Source organism: Pseudorca crassidens, chromosome 3 (assembly GCF_039906515.1).
Source record: "Pseudorca crassidens isolate mPseCra1 chromosome 3, mPseCra1.hap1, whole genome shotgun sequence".
In the NCBI taxonomy this organism is placed as follows: Eukaryota; Metazoa; Chordata; class Mammalia; order Artiodactyla; family Delphinidae; genus Pseudorca; species Pseudorca crassidens.
In genome coordinates, this window is record NC_090298.1 from 124,758,194 (window position 1) to 124,783,764 (window position 25,571).

Sequence of the window (25,571 nt, forward strand, 5' to 3'; positions counted from 1 at the left end):
TTGCAAACAGTACTACATTAAAATTCTTATTCGTAATTGTCTGTTGCTAATACACAGAACTCAGTGAAAATTTTTTGTATATTGGCTATGTATCCAGGAACTTTGTTAAATTAGTAACTAATATTTCATCTTTAGATTCTTCTGAATTTTTTCCATGAATACTCATGTGATCTGCAAATAATGACAATTTCACTTCTTCCTTTCCAGTCTTAATACCATTTGCCTTGCACATTGAACTTGATAAGATCAACAGTACAATACTGAATAAAAGGGGTAATAGTGGACACCATTGTTACAGTCCTGGTTTCAGGAGAGGAGCTTTCAATATTTTACTATTAAGTATGACACTTGCTGTAAGTTTTTTGTCAATGCACTCTATTTGAGAAAGTTCCCTTCTATTCTTAGTTTGATGAACTTATATATACTACCAAATGTAAAATAGATAGCTAGTGGGAAGCAGCTGCATAGCACAGAGAGATCAGCTCAGTGCCTTGTGACCACCTAGAGGGGTGGGATAGGGAGGGTGGGAGGGAGATGCAAGAGGGAGGAGATATGGGGATATATGTATATGTATAGCTGATTCACTTTGGTATAAAGCAGAGACTAACACACCATTGTAAAGCAATTATACGCCAATAAAGATGTTAAAAAAAAAGAATAAATAAAATTTCTGTGTACACTTACACATTCATCATCATAAAAAAAATTATGATTGTATATTGAATTTTGTCAATGCATTTTTGGCAGTAATGAGATGATCATGTGGGTTTTCCCTTCTTTCTTTTATTCATACAGTGAATTACATTGATTGTGTTAAATTCCTGGCATAAACCTCATTTGTATTGGATACTGTGATATACTAGATCCCTCTTAAGAATTGAGACTTTTTTTTCCACCTATAAACTCTGCCTGCTGACAGCTCTTAGTTACCAGCCTTCTCTAGAAATAGTCCTTGGCTGAAGAGAGCTGTGTAACCCAATGACTCTTCCCTTCCGGAGGTCAGCATGCATGCAGTGTGAAGATACACATGAACAGAGATATGTATCATATATATTTTGATACATAACACACTATTTCATTCACTGTGTACACATTTAGTATCTTGCCCTATAGTATTGATATATTGTAAGGTTATAGTATATCCTCCTATTGAACTGACATTTTTAATCATTACAAAATCTCTTTTTATCTAAGTATTACTTGCCTTAAGTCACAGGAATCTAACTCTATATTTCACCTAGGAACAAAGATTCATGATTTGCTAATTCAGTATTTGCAGCAACTTTATAGACCCTAATTACCATGAATAACAAGGATCAACTGTACATGTGTTATGAACATCTGGGTTATGCTAGTTTCCCTCTAGGCAGATTCAATGTGCAAATGAGTAAAAAGATATGAAATGCAATCATAATACCATGGAGCAAATACTAGGCACGTTAACAGTAAGCAGATGCCCCATTCAGTTACATGAAGTAAACAGGGGATGCTTCTATCTCACTCTCACAAATGAACAAAATTCCCTAGGTTATTCTCCTTGAAAGTTCTACGTCAGAAGGTAAGAGTGCTGTACCCTTGTTACAAGTTTTAATGCACAGAAGATTATGCTTCCAAAGGCTTCTCCATTAGGGATTAAGTTTAGCACAAACATAAGAACACAGACTCTGGAGTCCAGTAAGTCTGGGCTTAGATATAGTCACCACCACTCCCTAACAATGTGACTTAACCTCTCTGACCCTCAGTTTCCTGAGGACAATGACAGGATTTACATATACTATTATTGTGAGGCCTGAGCGAGATAATAATGATTAAATTAACACGGGGCTAGGCACACAGTAAGTGTTCAACATTTGTTGGCCATTATAATTATTATTCTACTGGTTATTGGAAATTTGAATCTCATTTCCCCCAAGAATGATAAAAATGAAAGTTTGAAAGAAGAGGGACAGGATTTAAGAAAATATCAATACAGTCTCCCTTGTACGGATCCCCTTTCACTTCTCCACTCCTCTGTGCCCAGCATTTCTTTCAGAAGCCCAAGGAACTCTCGTTCTGACATACCACATGCAAATCCTGGCCCAGCCTTGGTTTGGATATCCTTTCCTGGACAAAGAATACGGCAAGATTAGGGGCTAGGAATGGGATGGAGAGAGCAAGGGGCAGCTCCTACTCTGACTGGTCCTCTTGGGCCAGAGCTCACTCTCAATCTCTCCTCCCCATTCCCCTCCCTACCACAACACGGTCCTGGGATCCATTTTAAAGTGATTGCCTGACAACTTCCTTAGGGAATATACATACCTGCTAATGGATCCAGACCATAGCTTTCGATCTTCATTACAAGTTTGATATTAAAAACATAGTATGTCAGAGCTGGAAACTCTTCATGAGCATCTAGACAGGGCTTGGCAGAAGCCTGGCACCTGTGCCACGTGTTGTTCTCCTGCACCACTGGAAGACACTGTTCCCACTGAGGACCCATGAATTTTCTCATCACAGACTTTCAGGAAGTGGGTCAGGGACGGAGCTGAGCTCAGGGTCCAGTTCTCTCGACTTCTGGCCCAAACATTCTCCAGAAGCCCCCACCTCCTTGACAGGTTTTCTGTGGGTCACTGTAAGCCTCATAGGATCTCAGCATGAAATGAGATGAAGGCCTCTTGGGGCACATCACTTCCCTCAGGCTCTGGAGTATGTCTGCTAAGCTTTGAACACCTGTTTTGCTATTCAATAGCTGTGTGACACTGGGCATGTTACTTCACTTTTTGACCCTGAGTTTTCTCATCTGTGAAATGGGGGAAAAGTATTGTAATTTTCCCAAAGGGATGCTGTAAGGATTATATGTACATAGTGTACTTTCTGGCATGCAGTAAGCTTTTGAAAATGTTAGCCTGCTTTTTTTGTTTGTTATTGTTGTTACTCAGACCGCTATCAGGATCTTTCTTAGAATATCCACCTAACCTGACATTGTTTATTTAGAATCCCAAGCAAACAAAGTTAGTCAGACAGTAAACCAGTGGGGTCTGCACGAGTACTTACCAAATCAATTATGCCAACGTTATTCCAGCCTTGCATTATAGGGAGAAAAGAGATAAACAAGGGGATGACCCAGCAGCCTCCCAGCATTAATGCGATGTGCAGAGGGGTCATCTTGTTCCTATAGACCAAAGGCTGGCAGCAGATGGCATAATACCTGGAGAGGGGATAGGGGGGTGCCAAGGGAAAGGATGGATGAGAGGGAGAAGGAGGGAGCATAATTGATGAGAGAGAAGAGGGGAGAAGGATGAAGGAGAAGGGCAATAAGCAGAGGAGATATTGGGAAAGAGGAAAATTAGAGGGGGAGGTAGAGAATAAAAGTAAGGAAGGAAGAGAAAATAATGGGGGGAAATGGGGCGAGTGGGTAGTAGAGGAAGGGAAGGAGAAGGAGAGAGAAGTGGGAAAAGAACAGAGGAAAGAAAAAAGCAATGGTACAATAAAATGTTATATTGGTCAAAGAGTTTCTACTATTATAAACTTTAGATCATACATATGAGAACCAGGCATTGGTCCCATATCCCTCTTCCTCTCCCAATATCTGAGAAGCTCAACATATACCTGAGGGTCTTCTCAGTCTCAGACACGGATCCAACACTACCCTCATGCCTGGGCATTTTAAGAGCTTCTGTCCAGCTCTCTGGGCCTCAGTGTCTAGATGTATGCAGTCCTCTCTGATAACAACTTGAGGTGACCCAGGGTTGGCCCTATATCTGAGCTCTAAGAACAGTATCTCAAACTTGTCCCCATCCTCTTGATCACCTACCTATACTGAGGTGATGCTCTAAGTCAGTGTTCTTTAAATTGTGGTCCAAAAATTCCGCCCTTCTCCCCTGCATCAGACTCACCTCAGGAGACCTACTTAAAATGCAGATTCCAAGGATCTCCTGAATTAGAGCCTGTTAGGGAGGAATCTGGAGTTTGCATTTTGACAAGTGGAAGTCATTACTGCTGTTTGCTAGGTATGTCCAGTTCCCCCTTTTGGGCACATGCACTTCCTGACCTCCTTGTGGTTAAGTGGGGCCGAGTGACTTGGCCTCCGAGTCATGAACAGAATTGACATGTGTTACTTCTGGGCTGAACCATTTAACTGTTTCTCTGATGCCAAGAATGTCAAGTTCCAAATATTTCCTGCTCCATCATTTCCTACCTACTGGTAGAGACCATCTCATCCCCATTTATCAGGGTCCGATCTTCTCATGGGACTCTCTGCTCACGCTTTCCTGAGCCCAGATTCTGCCTAGAGTACTAACTTTCTTCTTATCTCCAGAGAGAGGTGCAACTTGCCAAACTCAATGATCTGGTCTTTAACTCCCAGATTGCTCCTTGTATGTTGTTCCAGTCATGGAGATCACTACTTCCATGCCCAGGAAGTTCACTGAACTGGCAACAGGCAAAATACCACGGTAGTTCTATCAGCCATTTGTCTTTGGAAGAGTCAAAGAAAAAATGCATAGAGACAGCCTGGGGGCTAAGTCTATTCTTTAAGATTTTTCACCATTTAATGATGAGCCACCCCCTTATATCCCTCACTTTATGCAGTTCACTTTGTTAATTTTTACAACCTCTTCCTTTCTTTTCTTAATTCAAAGCATAACTAATAGAACAATGGCTATATTCTTTGAAAAGGTGGTGGTAGGATGAGTTGGGAGAGAGGGTGCAATGAGAAGGAGAGCCTAGTATTAAAGCATGAGAAGAGCGTGCCTCAGGCGCTGCAAGTGGATTATACCCTTCCCTACAGGGCATCAAAGAGTAGCTAACCACATTGTACCAGGGAGCTCCCTGTGGCCAGCAAGACAGTGGGGTATCCTGATCTGGACCAGAGTATAGAACAACAGACCAAACAATGGGAGAGGGAATTACTCAGGAACTAACTTTCTCTACCTGTAAAACTGACATGGTAGCCAAATCTAACTAAAGCTAACTCAGTAACGGAAAGAACCATGATTAGCTGGAATTCTCTCCACACTCATCACTTATTTAAGAAAGGCAAATTATATCACAGTGGCAAGTTTTCCTTGAATGGCTGTATTAACAATCATCAGAGGTTTACTAACATAGAGCTGATGAATTTGGAGTACATAAAAATATACTTTTTTCTTCAAATTTTGCTCCCTTCCTTATTTCCTGCTAGAGGGCCTAGATTAGATATTGGTTTTGTACATTTACCATTTTTCCTCCTTTTTCTTGGTAATAGCATCCCAAATCCTTTGGGAATTCTCTTCTCTGTTGCTGTCATGTAGCTGGGAAAAAAAATGATGGGACTGACTTTTCCAGCCGGGGAGTGACCCAATCAGACATTTTCCTGGGACTCTGAATGTCATGCAGAGTGATGCAAAAATGGCAAAGTCAGAGAAGGTTCCTCTATTCCCACAGCAGCTTCCTGGTGGGGCTGAGAGTAGCTCCTGCTCCTTGGATCTTTGGGCAGTCGTGCTCTTGCCCCTTTGGGTCCTCATTCTTTAGCTCTTCCTTCAATTAAATAAGTCACCTCATATTTTCCCACAAAATTTCCTTTTTGCTTAAGTTGATCTTATGTGTGCAAGTGTGTCCCCATCTCCCAAAAGATATGTTGAAATCCAAACCCTCGGTGCCTTGGAATACGGCCTTATTTGGAAATAGGATCTTTAGAGAGGTAATAAAATTAAAATGAGGCCATTAGGGTGGGCCTTAATCCAACATGACTGAAATCCTTTCAAAAAGGGAAAGTTAGACACAGACAGATATGCTCAGTGAGAAGATGGCATTGTGAAGACAGAGGATTGAAATGATGCTTCTACAAGCCAAAGAACACCAAAGATTGCCAGCAAAACAACTGAAGCTAGAAGAGACAAGGAAGAATCCTTTCCCTACAGGTTCAGAGGGAGCAGGGCCCTGCTAACACCTTGATTTCAAACTTCTAGCCTCTAGAACTGTAAGACAATAAATATCCTGTTGTTCCAGACCACCCAGTTTATGGTACTTTGTTATGATAGCCCTAGCAAAAGCTAACAAAGTTGGCTAAAGGCAGCCTCTGTTACTTGCAACCAAAGTACCTTGCCTCAATAAAAATGGTTTTGAATGCCAGATATGTCCTTCATAGATGCTTTGTTCTAAGTAAGAATACCTTTGTTTTTATTCAATATACCTCCAGATCATAGCTCAAATTATAGCATCCCTTCATCTACCAACCCAAAGAAGGCAATCAAGGGATAAGTGAAAAATATTGGGTTGGCCAAAAAGTTAGTTTGGGTTTTTCCATAACATCTTACAGAAAAACCCAAAGGAACTTTTTGGCTAACCCAATAGATATCCCCCCTACCTTTGCTGTATAATTTATAATTTTTGAGGTTTGGAATGGATGTCAAGATATTGGGTAAAGATAAGACTTTAGGAATTTGGGTTGGATCTCCATTGTCATATAAATCTAAAAATTCAAAAAGACAAAGCCAAATTAAACACCTTGTAGGACAGAAGGTATATTTGAGGAAGCAAGATGTTCTTCTGACCTCCATAAGTAGATACGGATGTTTAGAGGATTATGTTGGGAAGACAATAGAATTTACAGAAGAACATGTAGATTATATTCAAAGTATTTGAATACATGGTTATATTGGTGCTCATAACATTTTTATGAAAGCCTTTCTTTCTAAGTCTAACTTGGCAGGGTGACTGTCTGATTCCCATGGCATGATGAATATCCTGTCAACAATAAGAAATCCCCAAGTTCTGCTGTCCAAATGTTCTATGCTTTAATTTGCATTACCCTAGGCTATTAGGAGCTGCTGCTACAGAGAAATAAATAATGGTGACGGGTTTCCTTTTGAAATTCAACTTCAAGGGGAATCCTGTGGATGTAGTACACATGCTACCAATCCCTTATGCATTTACATACATAGTCAGTGCCCTGGACAATGAGTGCTTGCAATAAAGTTCCTTGGACAGCTCATTTCCCCGGGGGCTAAGGTGGGACACAGCCATGGTTTCTTGCACAGAGAGCTGTAGAAAGTTACTCTTGCATGATGTGAGGTGGCTGGGCAAGCCTGGGAAAAATCCTTCATTTCCTACCTTAAAAGTTAGCAATAAGTAAAAGGAAAAAAGAATTTCATTTTCTTCAAATTATACCGATTGAATTGTGAATAATAGTAAGGATGAATAAGAAAAATACCAAATTCTGTCTATGTATGTGTTTTACTTAAATCTTCTCCTCTACATCTTCAATCTGGTGCTATATCTTACAGTAAAAATAATATGATTTTTAAGTGGCACGGAGTAGAGAATATAAGGTTTTTATCTGGAGCTCAAATTAGAGCACTCGATTTTATGGGCCCAAGATTCTTACCAAGGCCTTGGCATCCTTGAGACAGCTGCCATAAATAAGCCACCTCATATTCTTCTAATTTCTTTCCTTATATCTTTCCAATCTTTGCTTTCTAGCAAAGGATCTGAAAAATAAACATCCTCTTGAAGGCTGCATTCAAGAGTGTAAATTAAGTATGTGAAAACAAACATCACTCAATAAAATGATTAATAAAAATTGAGTTCTAGGGCTTCCCTGGTGGCGCAGTGGTTGAGAGTCCGCCTGCCGACGCAGGGGAACATGGGTTCGTGCCCCGGTCCGGGAAAATCCCACGTGCCGCGGAGCGGCTAGGCCCGTGAGCCATGGCTGCTGAGTCTGCGCGTCTGGAGCCTGTGTTCCGCAACGGGAGAGGCCACAACAGTGAGAGGCCCGCGTACCGCAAAAAAATAATAATAATAAAATTGAGTTCTAGTGTTAACTGACCCTTAAAATGCTAACTTTTGTCTACAGATCAAGGACCAGATAGAAATCAGAAAACTCGATCTTTACCTATCATGGTTGCTTTTTAATATTTACATTTGGATTATATTACCAGTGCTAACAACAAATATATTTGTCCTATTATGAACTGCCTCCCAAACACATGTACAACACAAATACACAGAAGTAGCTAGTTAAATTTGCAAGTTATTTGGAGTTTAGGCAAAGCACACTTGCTGAGTTAATAATAAGAGTTACTTTTCATTTACTTACCAAGAGGTCTACCTGTATCATCTCATTTGGTCCTCACAACTACTTCTGAAATAGGAACTATAAATGCACCCCTTTCACAGATGAGGAAACAGAAACACAGAAGTGCTAAGATTTGTCCAAGGTCCCACTGGTGGTAAGAACCAAGCTGGGATCTGGCCCAGGGAGCCTGACACAAGGGTCAGAAGGTTAATTTCACTACTATCACTTCACTCTGCCACCTTCCCAAAATCCCCAAGGGATTATTCTAATTCTTTACAAGCCACTTTGGAAACATAAAAACAGTGAATCTCAAAACTTGAAGGATCCTCAAAATCCTGAAATCCCCAAGTCCCCTCTAAAATGAGGTATATCCAAGCCTGCATGAATGCACTAAGGACTGGGAATTCACCAAGTCCTACAACAGTACATTCTAAACTCAAGGCTCTCCTGAAGTTAAAAAGGTCTCCTTCAAAATGGATTTTCTGTAACTTCCAGTTTTACCCTCTGTCTCAATTTAAAATTTCTATCTCTAATTCTTCTTCTGCACAGTACTCCTACAGATATCTGAAGAGAGCTTCTACATTCCTCTTAAGTTTTATTTTCTGCAGGTAAAAATATTCACAGTTGTATTCAACCAGGGTTGATTCTGCATGCCAAAGGATATTTGGTAATGTATGGAGACATATTTTGTTGCCATAACTGGAAAGGGTGATGCTACTGGCAACCAGTGGGTAAAGATCAGGGATGCTGCCAAATGTCTTACAAGGCACAAGACAGCCCCCTACAACAAAGAATCATCTGGTCTACAAGAACAGTAGTGCCACATTTGAGAAACTTCGGTTTAGAGGAGGTGATTTTCACCAACAGCAGGGGCTCTGTGTCCTCTGTATGTTACAGTGTGCCATTCCCTCTTAAGAGTGGGAGCCACAAGGAGAGCATAATACTCTTGGTGTATCCTATACAGACCAGAAAAGAAAGAACGTCACCTTCTATCCTGCCTGCCATAACTTAACACAACCTGTGGGACACCCAGCAGTACAAGACACCTGCACCTTCTCAGAGCTATGATCTAGGACAGGAGGTGAGAAAAGTCTACCCCTAACTGATTTATAAGTTCCAGAGATGTTTGCCTGTTCACAATTGTATCCTCAATGTCTAGTACAATGCTAGATATAGAGTAATGCTCACAAAAGGGCTGAATAAATAGTAAACCCTGAATAACTACCAATTAAAATAAATTACATTAAAATGTGGAACCAGGTTTTTGGGATGTGAAAGGTCATATCTAGTAGAGGGATGGGGAAAGGCTATCTCCAATAAGTGTCTTTTAAGTTGGATTTCAGAGACTGGGCAAGGACAGTGGAGGAGAAAGTATAATCCAGTTGCTATAAAGAGCATGGACAAAGACCTGGACACAGAAATTGTATATATATAAATATATATCCATCTATAAATATACATGCATGTATCCACATAGCCATATAAATATAACAGAGTACAAGTTAACTGGATGGTAGAGTGTTTATATGGAAGTAGAAGTAAGCCTCGAAAACTGGCTGAAGGGCAGATTTCAGAGCAATGGTTCTCCAACATAGTGTGCTTCAGAATCACCTAGAGAGCTTGTTGAAACACCGATTGTAGGCAGATCTTGAATGAGGCCCAAGAATTTGCATTTCTGATACGTTCTCAAGTGATGTTGCTGCTGGTGGTTTGGAGATCACACTTTGAGAACTACTGTCTTAGAGGAGTGCTATACTCGGAGGAATCACCAAAAGTTCTTTTTGAACTGGAAAATGTCCATCACAATCAACACTGCTCTACCAAAGGAGCTGAATTACAACAAACTCAAGAGACAGAGTGGTTGGTTCACAGGCTAGGTGGATAGTATTCATCAGAAAAACCAATTCTGTCTCATCTCAGGACTAATCTATTAGGTCTGTTCTCTAGACTTCCATTGGACAATTGGCATTCTTTTTTAACTAGAAAACTTTTACACAGTGGTTAAGTAAATGTTCAAATGACAAGTGAGGTTCCAGATGGTCAGGATTAACTAAAATGTAGCAAGGATATTTACAAAGTAATATCTTATGCAAAACAGTTCTAACTATTGCTCACAAAACTCCATTAAAACCCACTTTGGTAGACCAGCCATCAGCTTCCCCAACCACAGCCATGTGTAAATGTGTGAGCAAATTGCTTTTAAATGTCTCTGGGGACACAATTTACTTTGACAACTCTTAGAAGGCAGTCATGTATTTTAAGTTCCATGCTAATCTCTTCCCCACTCTACCTGCAATTAAGGAAAATTCTTCCTCCTCACTTCCTGCCCTCCCAAGCACAGTGAAGGCAGAAAGAGCAAACAGAACAACCTGGAACCCTAGACTCTCAGAATCAGAGGAGATTTTAGCAGTCATCGTACGTTTTTGCATCTGGGTACCAACTCTGTGGTCTTGGGATCAGTTACTTAACCTCTCCAAGATTCAGTTTCCTCATCTGTAAAGTGGAGATCATTATGTCCAGCTCATTGACTGGCTGTGGGAATTGATGAAATAATACGTTTAAAACTTAGGAAGTTCCTGGCACATAAAGCTTAATAAATAGCAATTACTATTTTTATTCTCAGACCCTCTGATCTTATATGTATACATATACTTATTTCATGCATGTTACTGTAAACAAAGTTAAATACATTTTGGAACCAGGGACTCTAAATTATTTAACAAATAAAATAGAAGCCACTGGGTTCAAAATCTCTCTTAGTAGTTGATTCTAAGAAACAAAAGGTAAATGAGTTGGTCCCTAAAGGTGAATGGAAACGATAAGACCATACTGGCTACAATCAAAGGGGTTGATTAGATGTAGTATCCTCTCATAGACTTAATCCAGGCCCAGTTCTTCTAACTGAGATGGCTGAAGACAGCATCCTGGGTGATCACTGAGCCCAAATTTCCAATCAAGATCAGCTAAAGACCCCTCCCACCCCCCAGGCCTGAGTGAGCCAGAGCCCCCTGATCAGCTGCTACTTTAACCCGGTCCTGTCTGGGTGGGGAACAGACACCCTCAGGTGACCTAGATGTAAAGGCAGGGCCAAATCCAAAGCTGAACCCCAGGAGCTCTGCGAACAAAGAAGAGAAAGGGAAATTTCTCGCAGAAGGCTCAGGAGCAGCGGATTAAATCTCCACAATCAACTTGATGTACGCTGCATCTCTAGAATACCTGAATAGACAACAAATCATCCCAAAATTGAGTCAGTGCACTTTGGGAGCAACTGTAGACTTCGGGTTTGCTTTCTGCATCTAATTTGTTTCTGATTTTATGTTTATCTTAGTTTAGTATTTAGAGCTTATTATCATTGGTAGATTTGTTTACTAATTTGGTTGCTCTCTTCCTTTTTATATATATATATATATTTTTTCCTTTTTCTCTTTTTGTGAGTGTGTATGTGTATGCTTCTTTGTGTGATTTTTCTCACTATAGCTTTGCTTTTACCACTTATCCTAGGGTTCTGTCTGTCCTTTTTTTTTTTTTTTTAAGCATAGTTTTAGCACTTGCTATCATTGGTGGATTTGTTTATTGGCTTGGCTGCTCTCTTCTTTCTTTTTATTACTCTTTTATTTTTTTATTATTATTATTTTTTTGTGGTACGCGGGCCTCTTACTGCTGCGGCCTCCCGTGTTGCGGAACACAGGCTCTGGATGCGTAGGCCCAGTGGCCATGGCCCACAGGCCCAGCCGCTCTGCGACATGCAGGATCCTCCCGGACCGGGGCACAAACCCACGTCCCCCACATCGGCAGGTGGACTCCCAACCACTGTGCCACCGGGAAGCCCTATTTTTTGTATTTTTAATAATATTCTTTTATTTTAATAACATTTTTAAATTTATTTATTTATTTTTCTTTCGTTCTCTTTTTTCTCCCTTTTCTTTATGAGCCATGTGGCTGACAGGGCCTTGGTGCTCCGGTCAGGTGTCAGGCCTGAGCCTCTGAGGTGGGAGAGCCGAGTTCATGACATTGGTCCACCAGAGACCTCCCAGCCCCATGCAATATCAATCAGCGAGAACTCTCCCAGATCTCCAACTAAATGCTAAGACCTGGCTCCACTCAACGGCCAGCAAGCTGCAGTGCTGGACACCCCATGCCAAACAACTACAAGACAGGAACAAAATCCGACCCATTTGCAGAGAGACTGCCTAAAATCATAATAAGTCCACAGACACCCCAAAACACACCACCAGACGTGGTCCTCCTCATAAGAAAGACAAGATCCAGCCTCATCCATCACAACACAGGCACCAGTCCCTTCCACCAGGAAGCCTACACAACCCACTGAACCTACCTTACCCACTAGGGGCAGACACCAAAAACAACAGGAACTACGAACCTGCAGCCTGTGAAAAGGAGACCCCAAATGCAATAAATTAAGCAAAATGAGAAGACAGAGAAATATAGAGCAGATGAAGAAGCACGGTAAAAACCAACCAGACCAAACAAATGAAGAGGAAACAGGAAGTCTACCTGAAAAAGAATTCAGAGTAATGATAGTAAAGATATCCAAAATCTTGGAAATAGAATGGAGAAAATACAAGAAACGTTTAACAAGGACCTAGAAGAACTAAAGAGCAAACAAACAATGATGAACAAAACAATAAATGAAATTAAAAATTCTCTAGAAGGAATCAATAGTGGAATAACTGAGACGGAAGAACAGATAAGTGACCTGGAAGATAAAACAGTGGAAATAGCTACTGCAGAGCAGAATAAAGAAAAAAGAATGAAAAGAATTCAGGAAAGTCTCAGAGACCTCTGGGACAACATTAAATGCACCAACATTTGAATTATAGGGGTCCCAGAAGAAGAAGAGAAAAAGAAAGGGACTGAGAAAATATTTGAAGAAATTATAGTTAAAAACTTCCCTAATATGGGGGAAAGGAAATAGTCAACCAAGTCCAGGAAGTGCAGAGAGTCCCATACAGGATAAATCCAAGGAGAAACATGCCAAGACACATATTAATCAAACTATCAAAAATTAAATACAAAGAAAAAATATTAAAAGCAGCAAGGGAAAAATAACAAACAACATACAAGGGAATCTCCATAAGGTTAACAGCTGATCTTTCAGCAGAAACTCTGCAGAGTCTCCCTCTGCCAGAAGGGAGTGGCAGGACATATTTAAAGTGATGAAAGGGAAAAGTCTACAACCAAGTTTATTCTACTCAGCAAGGGTCTCCTTCAGATTCGATGGAGAAATTAAAACCTTTACAGACAAGCAAAAGCTAAGCAAATTCAGCACCACCAAACCAGGTTTACAACAAATGGTAAATGAACTTCTCTAGGCAAGAAACACAAGGGAAGGAAAAGACCTACAATAACAAACCCAAAGCAATTAAGAAAATATGAATAGGAACATACATATTGATAACTACCTTAAATGTAAATGGATTAAATGCTCCAACCAAATGATATATACTGGCTGAATGGATACAAATACAAGACCCATATATATGCTGTCTACAAGAAACCCAACTCAGACCTAGGGACACATATAGACTGAAAGTGAAGGGGATGGAAAAAGATATTCCATGCAAATGGAAATCAAAAGAAAGCTAGAGTAGCAATTCTCATATCACACAAAATACACTTTTTAAAATAAAGACTATTACAAGAGACAAAGAAGAACACTACAGAATGATCAAGGGATCAATCCAAGAAGAAGAAGATATAACAACTGTAAACATTTATGCACCCAACATAGGAGCACTTCAATTCATAAGGCAAATGCTAACATCCATAAAAGGGGAAATCGACAGAAACACAATCATAGTAGATGACTTTAACACCCCACTTTAACCAATGGATAGACTATCCAAAATAAAAATAAATAAGGAAACACAAGCTTTAAATGATACATTAAACAAGATGGACATGTAGGACATTCTGTCCAAAAACAACAGAATATACTTTCTTCTCAAGTGCTCATGGAATTCTCTAGGACAGATCATATCTTGGGTCACAAATCAAGCCTTGGTAAACATAAGAAACTTGAAATCATATCAACTATCTTTTCCGACCACAACGCTATGAGACTAGATATCAATTACAGGAAAAAATCTGTAAAAAATACAAACACGTGGAGGCTAAATAATACACTAATAACCAAGAGAACACTGAAGAAATCAAAAAATACCTAGAAACAAATGACAATGAATACCCGATGACCCAAAACTTATGGAATGCAGCAAAAGCAATTCCATTGTATTGTTTATAGCAATACGATCCTACCTCAAGAAACAAGAAAAATCTCAAATAAACAACCTAACCTTACACCTAAAGCAATTAGAGAAAGAAGAACAAAAAAATCCCAAAGATAGCAGAAGGAAAGAAACCATAAAGATCAGATGAGAAATAAATGTAAAAGAAATGAAGGAAATGATAGCAACAATCAATAAAACTAAAAGCTGGTTCTTTAAGAAGATAAACAAAATTGATAAACCATTAGCCAGACTCATCAACAAAAAAAGGGAGAAGACTCAAATCAATTGAATTAGAAATGATAAAGGAGAAGTAACAACTGACACTGCAGAAATACAAAGGATCATGAGAGATTATTACAAGCAACTATATGCCAATAAAATGGAAAACCTGGAAGAAATGTACAAATTCTTAGAAAAGCACAACCTTCCAAGACTGAACCAGGAAGAAATAGAAAATATAAACAGACCAATCACAAGCACTGAAATTGAAACTGTGATTAAAAATCTTCCAAGAAACAAAAGCCCAGGACCAGATGGCTTCACAGGCAAATTCTATCAAACATTTAGAGAAGAGCTAAAACCTATCATTCTCAAGCTCTTCCAAAATATAGCAGAGGGAGGAACACTCCCAAACTCATTCTACGAGGCCACCATCACCCTGATACCAAAACCAGACAAAGATGTGACAAAAAAAAGAAAACTATATGCCAATATCAATGATGAACATAGATGCAAAAATCCTCAACAGAATACTAGCAAATATAAGCCAACAGCACATTAAAAGGATCATACACCATGATCAAGTGGGGTTTATTCCAGGAATGCAAGGATTCTTCAATGTATGCAAATCAATCAATGTGATAAACCATATTAACAAACTGAAGGAGAAAAACCATATGATCATCTCAATTGATGCAGAAAAGGCTTTCGACAAATTTCAACACCCATTTATGAGAAAAACCCTCCAGAAAGTAGGCATAGAGGGAAGTTACCTCAACATAATAAAGGCCATATATGACAACCCTACAGTCAACATCGTTCTCAACAGTGAAAAACAGAAAGCATTTCCTCTAAGATCAGGAACAAGACAAGGTTGTCCACTCTCACCGCTATTATTCAACACAGTTTTGGAAGCTCTAGCCACGGCAATCAGAGAAGATAAAGAAATAAAAGGAACCCAAATTGGAAAAGAAGAAGTTAAGCTGTTTGAGAATCTGTCACTGTTAGAGAATCTGAAAGATGTTAACAGAAAACTACTAGAGCTAATCAATGAATTTGGTAAAGTAGTAGGATACAAAATTAATGCACAGAAATCTCTTGCATTCCTATACACTAATGATGAAAAATCTGAAAGAGAAATTAAGGAAACACTCCCATTTACCACTGCAACAAAAAGAATAAAATACCTAGGAATAAACCTACCTAAGGAGACAAAAGACCTGTATGCAGAAAACTAAAAGACACTGATGAAAGAAATTAAAGATGATACAAACAGATGGAGAGATATACCATGTTCTTGTATTGGAAGAATCAACATTGTGAAAATGATTGTACTACCCAAAGCAATCCATAGATTCAATGCAGTCCCTGTCAAACTACCAATGGCATTTTTCAGAGAACTAGAAGAAAAAATTTCACAATTTGTATGAAACACAAAAGACCCTGAATAGCCAAAACAATCTTGAGAAAGAAAAACGGAGCTGGAGGAATCAGGCTCCCTGACTTCAGACTATACTACAAAGGTACAGTAATCAAGACAGTATGGTACTGGCACAAAAACAGAAATACAGATCAATGGAACAGGATAGAAAGCCCAGAGATAAACCCACACACCTATGGTCACCTTATCTTTGATAAAGGAGGCAAGAATATATAGTGGAGAAAAGAAAGCCTCTTCAATAAGTGGTGGTGAGAAAACTGGACAGCTACATGTAAAAGAATGAAATTAGAACACTCCCTAATACCATACACAAAATTAAACTCAAAACGGATTAAAGACGTAAATGTAAGGCCAGACACCATCAAACTCTTAGAGTAAAACATAGGTAGAATACTCTATGACATAAATCACAGCAAGATCCTTTTTTACCCACCTCCTAGAGAAATGGAAATAAAAACAAAAATAAACAAATGGGACCTAATGAAACTTCAAAGCTTTTGCACAGCAAAGGAAACCATAAACAAGACGAAAAGACAACCCTCAGAACGGGAGAAAATATTTGCAAATGAAGCAGCTGACAAAGTATTAATCTCCAAAACATACAAGCAACTCATGCAGCTCAATATCAAAAAAGCAAACAACCCAATCCAAAAATGGGCAGAAGACCTAAATAGACATTTCTCCAAAGAAGATATACAGATTGCCAACAAACACATGAAAGAATGCTCAACATCATTAATCATTAGAGAAATGAAAATCAAAACTACAATGAGGTATCATCTCACACAGGTCAGAATGGCCATCATCAAAAGATCTACAAACAATAAATGCTGGAGTGGGTGTGGAGAAAAGGGAACCATCTTGCACTGTAGGTGGGAATGTAAATTGATACAGCCACTATGGAGAACAGTATGGAAGTTCCTTAAAAATCTACAAATAGAACTACCATATGACTCAGCAATCCCACTACTGGGCCTATACCCTGAGAAAACCATAATTCAAAAAGAGTCATGTACCAAAATGTTCATTGCAGCTCTATTTACAATAGCCAGGACATGGAAGCAACCTAAGTGTCCATCGACAGATGAATGGATAAAGAAGATGTGGCACATACATACAATGGATATTACTCAGCCATAAAGGGAAACGAAATTGAGTTATTTGTATGTAGTGAGGTGGATGGACCTAGAGTCTGTCATACAGAGTGAAGTAAGTCAGAAAGAGAAAAACAAATACTGTATGCTAACACATATATATGGAATCTGAAAAAAAAAATGGTTCTGAAGAACCTAGGGGCAGGACAGGAATAAAGACGTAGAGAATGGACTTGCGGACACGGGGAGGGAGAAGGGTAAGCTGGGACGAAGTGAGAGAGTGGCATGGACATATATACACTACCAAATGTAAAACAGATAGCTAGTGGGAAGCAGCTACATAGCACAGGGAGATCAGCTTGGTGCTTTGTGAACACTTAGAGGGGTGGGATAGGGAGGGTGGGAGGGGGGGAGACGCAAGAGGGAAGAGATATGGGGATATATGTATATGTACAACTGATTCACTTTCTTATAAAGCAGAAACTAACACACCATTGTAAAGCAATTATACTCCAATAAAGATGTTAAATAAGAAAAAAAAAAAAAAAGGATGGCCACTTCTCTCATCCAGAGGTAAGGCATCTGCCCCCTTCCCACAGGGCTGCCCTGAGACTTGTTTGACCAACAGAGTACATTGGAAGTGTTGTATGCCAGTCCGAGGCCCAACTGTTAAGAGGACCCTTGGTTTCTCAGAGCCAGGAGCTGTTACATAAAAAATCTAGCATGCATCAACATGAGATCATGAATAGGGACCAAAGGGGAGAGACTCCCTTCTGTCAGAGATATGGATTGGTTCTCCATCTCTGTCCTGGTTTTTTTGTTTTTTGGGGGGGTTTTGTTGGCCATGCCACGTGACTTGCAGGATCTTAGTTCCCCAACCAGGGAGTGAACCCAGGCCCCAGCTGTGAAAGAGCCAAGTCCTAACCACTGGACTGCCAGGGAACTCCATCCTCGTTTTTTATAGTACCTTGGAGATATCTGTGACACAGCATTTTTCTAACTGTAATAATTATCCACTTCCTTCTCTGCTACAATTACTACTATTCCTACTATACACACCACCTATTTTTTGAGAACATATTCTGTGTCAGAAGTATATTCTACATTATATCTAATTCCTACAGCAACTCTGCAAGGCAACATTCAACATCCACATTTTAAATATAAGGAAACTGAGGCCCAAAGAATTTAATCCATTTGCCCAACATCACACAGCCAGGATATGGTAAAACTGGGACTTAAACCTACATTTGCCAAAGTCCATGCCGTAGTAATGCTGACAAAAAGCAAGGCTAGACAGAAGTAACCCTATCTAGGAAGAGGAAGGAAAGTATGCAGTGCCCTTTAAGCTTTTTTAGCTGAGGACACAAGAAAAAAGACATATTTAAAGATTAACCTGATAGATAAGATAATACACAGGAATAATAACTAAGAAGCTACTGCAATAATCCGAAATGGGATGAAAAAATGTATAAAGAGGAGGAAGATGGGTTTGAAAGATATTTATGAAAATATAGCTATGACTTGGCATCCAGCTGGTCATGGTAAATAAATTAAAGATGTCCTCAGAGAATTACCTTTAAATGACTAAAAGTTGACTAATAAATGCACCTTTGATGTACAAAGTGGAAAAGGATATCTGTTTACGATGGAAATTTCCATTCTGAGCACACAGGGTTTGAGAAGACAGAAAGATGCTTAAGGCAAGATGTCGAACAGGCAGCTAGCTGTTCAACAGAGGCAGAGGACCCAGCATGGGACAAGACTGCAGGAGAGATGAGGGCAGGCAAGCAAAGCCACAGGATGGGTGAGGTCTCCAAAAAAGAGAAGGGAGATACCCAGGGCTGGAAGGCTGAGGGTCTAACCTTGAAGGACACTCAGCTATGCAAATAGGAAGAAAAAGACAAGTATCAGTGTCTAGGAAGGCACCCACAAGAGTCACCAGGAATTTGCATTGGGAAAGGGAAACAATAATGGAATAATAACTGTAGTTAACATTTATTGAATGCTTACTAGTTGCCACATACTAGTTTAAGTTCTTTGCATATAATCAGTAATTTAGTCTTCACAAACTCCAAATGGAATATACTATAATTAATACAATTTTGCCGATGAGAAGATTAAACTCAGAGAATTTCAATAACTTCCTTAAGATCATACAGTTGGTAACTGGTCAATCTGGGATTGAATCCAGGAAACCTAGCACCCCAGGCCTCGTTCTTATATATCTATATATCAAGATTTCTAAAAGGGGAGAAAAGCTAACACTAAAGTCATATCAAACCACAAGTCACATCTGAGAGCATTCTATGCTCAGCTAAACATGCCTGGAGCAGCTACAGGGGATCTGTAAGAAGAACACAGAAACAGATGAGATAAAGGCTGACTCTCAAGGAGCTGGTAGTCTAGGGTGAGACAGATAAATAAACCAATTATTAAAATGAGTGATAACTGCTATGTTAATATTTAACATTCTATGGGAGCTCAGAGAAAGAAATAACAAATTTTCTTCGGGAATGAAGCTCAGCCAGTTAGTGGAGAAGGTGAGTATTGAAGAAGGGTGGATGGTCCACCAGGAAAAGAAAAGAAACTCAAGATACAGGTGCAACATGGAATTACGAGGAAACACACCATACTCAGGAAATGATAACAGACCACTCATGGGTGGGAGTAGAGATACGAAAGACAAAGACTGAGGATAATTCTGGGGAAAGGACTGAAAGATAAGCTAAGAATTTAGCCTATATTTGATAATGTGAAACTGAAAAACCTCTGGGGCTTTGCACATGCTGATGTCTAGAACTGTCGCTCCCCATACCTCACCTTCTCCCCCTTCACCTACTGGCATCTACATCATCTACAGATCCCAGCTTCAGCATCACTTCTTCTGAAAGCTTTCCCTGCACTGGAGGTCACATGCTCCAACAACTTCCTTGACTTCCCCTTATTCTATTTCAATGACCACCAATTTTACTATAATTACCTATTCACTATCTGTATTCTCCACTAGACTAAAATCTCTGTGATTCAGAGCTTTTCTGATTGTTCACCACTGCACCTCCAGTGCTCTACTCACCTTGTGGCAATTAGTAAGCACTCAATAAGTATTTGATGAAATTAATATAAAAATAAGATTTCATATCCTCTAGCATGAAACTCAACAAATATTATTATTACATACAAAGCATGAACCTCAAAGAGTATGTGAGAAGGGGAAACTTATAATCCCCACTCCTTGCAGAAATGTATTTCAATCCTATTGGGAAAACAAATGTAATTGTGTGACACAAGTTCACAGTGACAGACACTTTTCATTTATACATTGCAAAATTGAGTTATGCTCCAGGGAGATCGTTAAGAAATGCAGGCACACTTATCTCCAGCACAGGATGAAATATGCAATCTTTAAGTCAGAATTGTATGTTTTACTGTACAAGCAAAATTGTTTTAAAAGAAAATCTGTGACTGAGAAACTGTTGGAGGATTTTTGCAGATAAAACACATCAAATTCCTGGGCTGCCAAGCGGAAGGGTGACAATTCAGATGGACATATCAAAGAGAAAATCTTGCAGTGCTATAGATGATGGTACCCTCAATGAAGTGAAATAGCTTTTTTAAAGGGAACTATATTTGAGCCAAATGCAGGGCAAAATACAGCATGATCAGAGAAAGAGGATAGGAATGGTTAAAAGTCTGAGAAGTATGGCATATGAAGCCAGTGGAAGGATCTAGCAATATGTGGCATAATATAAAGAAGACTTGGGGATGACACACCTCTGTCATGTTGTAGAGGCTCCATAAAGATACCTGTAAGTCCTTTGGTCAGCTTAAGAGAAGTTGATATCTGCTATCCTCGTCTGCCCAACATCCCTCTTTCCAGAAGGAAATGCCATTTTCCTGCAACATATGCTTCTGGTAAAGCTGGCGGTCACAGTGCCTCACCTCTGACCAGCAACCTGATGTGTCATCCCCACCCCACGACGGTTAGTCATGAGGAGAGCGTCTGACTCAAGCAAAGCCAACCAAAGTTCTTCAATGAGAAATAGCATTTGTTTCTCTTCTTTGGACTCATGAGTTAAGGATGGTTTAAGACATATGTTTGCCTATAGCTATTTTTCTGAACACAGCCTGAGAATGAATCCAACAACAAAACAGCATAGGGACAAAGAGACAGATATAAATATGGGTACAGACATAGAGAAATAGAGACAGAGAGGGAGACACAGAGAGAAAGAGAAGGAAAGAAGGAGACAAAAAGGAGAGGGAGACAGAGACACAGGGAGAGAGCTAGACTAGATGATAATGTTCAAGCCCTGCAGAGCCATGTCTGAAGCCTGACTTTTCAGCTATGAACCAATCAGTTTATTTTCTGTTACATGATGCTGAAAAAGACCTCAGTAATACATCATCCGAGAAGCAAGTTGGTAAAAACACTATACTCAGGCAATTCATTAGGATATATACAGAGAAAGCCGTCCTCAAAGTCTTATTTAATAAACCCATTTGAATAAACTAAAAACATGTTCATAACAAGTCTGCTTATTGTATGTGAAATGATTGGGATTTAGAGGGGGGTACTATTTACAGTTGTTAACTCTCTAGGGTGTACAGCGGTGGAAGTGGAGAGGAAGAAATGGGGACATTTTTACTTGTGAAATAACTTTTTTTTTTTTTTACAATGCTCAGGTATTATTATTATGATTTTTTAAAAACTGTGATGATTATAAAAGATCTTGCCAGAATAGATCAAACACAAGGTCATGAACTGGGGTGGGGTGATCGAAGATGACGGTGAAGGTCCTCGCGAGGAAGAATCTGCCAACAGGAGATGGTGAAGGCTCCCTTGGGGGTAGATCCTAGGGCATTTTGTGAGGAGGCAGAGAGAACTCACTGGTCAGAAAGATGTCCATGCTCCCCACCTTGTTCTGACCTCAGAGGGAACTTCTAACACTAAAGTCAAAATGTTCTCAGCGATTTGAGGAATGTGCTGTCCCAGGAGCACTTTCAGCTAAAAGGCTATTGTGGACATGCTTACATTCAAGAAGTATTAACTTCTAGTAAAGAGAAAACTGAATACATATTTCAGAAATTAGTAAAAATGAAGGCTCCCAACAAAAATCCAAACGACCATCCAGCCTAGCCAACACTACCCCCTACTGTGCCCATATAACCATTGTTAATAGTTTGGTACAATTTCATTCCTACTCTCTCTCACACTCACTCATTCATGTACACCCAGATACAAACATCTATATATTTACTTTATAAAAGTGGAATTAGGGCTTCCCTGGTAGCACAGTGGTTGAGAGTCCGCCTGCCAATGCAGGGGACACGGGTTCGTGCCCCGGTCTGGGAAGATCCCACATGCCGCGGAGCGGCTGGGCCCGTGAGCCATGGCCGCTGAGCCTGTGCATCTGGAGCCTGTGCTCCACAACGGGAGAGGCCACAGCGGTGAGAGGCCCGCATACCGCAAAAAAAAAAAAAAAAAAAAAGTGGAATTATTCTAAACATTAAAGTCTGAAACTTGCTTTTCTTCCCCACATAATAAACCAGTGATATCTTTCTAGGACAACACATGAGCTATTTCTCATGGTTTTTAATGGCTGCATTATGTTCCACTTAAAAACCAGTACTCTGTTACAAATACTTGGTTGGTTTTAATTTTCACAGTAACTCAGATTTAAAATAATCAACTGTATGTAAAGCTTTAATGCAGTTTTTGACCTCCCGTGACCCATACTATATGATTCATGTATTTAAATCATATTTTGGAAAATACTTCTAATGAGTCAATAAACTTTCATTAATAGGTTTCGATTCTCAAAGCACCAGGAAGCACAGTGGATAGAAGATGGTGGTTGGAGAAATGCATTCAATAATATATTAATGAAGTCTTGCATTTTACTTTGATACAGAAGTCTGCCATCTGGGTGGAATTAGGAATCAAGGTGAGCATTCTTGCTCGAGAGGCACTACCCTATATCAGTCACCCCCAAAGACTGAGGGCAGCTTTAGAGAGAAGGACAAGATACCTTGCTAGGAGTCACTTGGCGAGCAGCAACATCACACCTCTCTGAGACATTCACTCTGTACTTCAGGCTGTCTCATGGCAGCCCAATTGTCATGCTGGGAGGAATACAGCAAAATAGAAGCTAGATGTAAATAAATCATACTCTTGCAGGCTAAAATGTCCTGTAACATCCAGAGTGAACCTTCTACCTCAATGAGAATGTCACTCTTGGGACAGGAAATGATGGGAGATAAATGGCAAGTTTCCAAGACTCCCAGAAGAAAACAAAACCATTTGACTCCATTTAACTTACAGTATTAGAATTTTGATGTCCACTATCAGAGAAGGAAATGGAATTATTGGCAGAACTATTAAAAAAAGAGAATGTGCTGAACGGTCCATTTGTTCAATGGTGTTTACAAAATACCTAAGTCAGTGTTTATGTAATTACTAGTAAACTATCAATCTCCCAATTAAAAGGTAAGTTCTGTGAGGGGAGGAGCCTTGTCCTTATTCATGTCCTTGATCTTTTTCCCATTGGGGGAGATAGAGACATTTAAGAAAAAATTAAAGAAAAATCAATTGTGGTTTTAATCACAATTGCACTAAGTTTTCAAAGGAGAAGGATGGTTTTGATTGGCTCAGAGAGGACTTCTGCAAGGAAGAGAGGATTGAGCTAAAATGTGAAAGACATTCAAGAGAGGAGGGAGCAAAGGAGCTTTCTGGGCAGAGGGATGAGCCAAGGCTGAAGTGGCTGAGCACAGAGCACTGGAAAAAGAGAAAAAATGTCGAGTGAAGCTGGTGAAGGGCATGAAGGGCATGACATGGGGATGGGAACACAGACAGGAAATAGATGGTGCAAAACCCTACAGGTCAAGGAATTTGGTCTTATCCTCGATGCAATGAACAGCCATTGAAGGGTTTTAAGCAAAGGAACAACGGGATAAGAGCTGCAGTATTAAAAGATCACTGAGATCTTGTAAGTATCAAGCGGATTAGCAGGGATAAAATAGAGGATAAATTAGTGGGGATAAAATGGGAGATTGTTGCAGCGACATACAAGAGATGATATTAGCTTGCACTAGGATGACAGAAATGGGAAGAAATAGACTAGGATCTGTGCAGGAAGGAAAATCAGTAGGACTTGTCATTATTTAAATGTAGGGGATAAGGGAAGACCGCGTCTAGAGTAACTACCTGGTTTCTGGATGTGGCAGCTGCTGGAAAAGCCATGCATTGAGCAGGAGGTCCAAGTTTGGTAAGAAAGATCATGAGTTGTATGGATAGTTACAAGAAACTGGAACTAACACCCACTAACATGGAGGGCTGCACCAAGCTGGGCCAATGCTATGCCTTAAATGGATCATCTAACTTCACCCTGACTGCCATCTGATAAAATAGGTGCTACTGTCCGCATTTTCAGAGGTAAGAAAACCGAGGCTCAGCAAGGCTTAGTAACTTATCACCATTCTCAGAGCTAAAAGCTGGCTGAGCTGGGATTTGAACCTGGATTACCTCCATTCTAAAGCCGATGGTTCTTAATTACCAGCCCATACTGCTTCATGACAACTGAGGCCTACTCAGGGAAAATTTCATGGTTTCAAAAGGTGATAGTCAACCTGGAACTCTGAAGCCAAACCTTCCTAGGAAACCTTCAATTCTTCTCTCAAGGCTGCCCAGAGAAAACCATCCACATCAGGAAGATGATTCTACGTTTTCCCCCATTCTTCACTCCCCACCCACTCAGGCTTTTTGCCCAAACCTCAAGGTTACCTCCAGGTGCCCTGATCTCCTCAACTTTGCCTTCTCCAAGTTCCTATAATACTTTTAGTCTCACCACTTATTTTGGCAACGATCACATGCAGGCTACCCTGCAGGATGTCCATATATTTTCTGTTTCCTCACATTTTATTTTTTCTAATGTGAACTTTTTTTTACAGTATATACTGACTGTCTTAAAAAGTCTTTCATGCACTGAAATCAGATTGTTGCAAATAAGCTAATAAACACAAATTTCAAATTGTGACACTATGGTTCTGCCTGCCAACCAACAGTTCTGTTTTACCCATGTTACCCTCTCTAGTTGTAGAGTGGAATCTCATTATACATTGCATTTAAATTATGTACATTCATCTATACGTTCTTGGCAGAGCAAGAGAGAGAGAACGTACAATTTAAATAGATCAGGCCATTACGCATGCCATTCTAATCAATAAGCACCTGTTCCATAAAATTGGAGATGAATTTGCTGTTCCCTCAGCTGGTTTCAGTCCCTAAGGATCTTTCACAGCATGAGTAATTACCTGGGAAAACTCTGGTTTTAGTGTATAAAGGTACATTTTTTGTTTTATTTAAAAAAATGTTTATATCTTTATTGGAGTATAATTGCTTTACAATGTTGTATTAGTTTCTGCTGTACAACAAAGTGAATCAGCTACACATATACATATGTCCCCATATCCCCTCCCTCTTGAGCCTCCCTCCCACCCTCCCTATCCCACCCCTCTAGGTTGTCACAAAG

The 25,571-nt window shown here is 39.8% G+C and overlaps 1 protein-coding gene across 1 annotated transcript in view; it reads right to left on the minus strand.

Annotated features, from left to right (window-relative positions):
• Positions 1 to 25,571, minus strand: part of HTR4 (5-hydroxytryptamine receptor 4) — a 157,606-nt gene that overhangs the window by 50,873 nt on the left and 81,162 nt on the right. Inside the window, exon 4 of the mRNA XM_067730124.1 lies at positions 3,034 to 3,187. Coding sequence (XP_067586225.1) covers positions 3,034 to 3,187 — 154 coding nt within the window. The remainder of the gene's footprint in view (positions 1 to 3,033; positions 3,188 to 25,571) is intronic.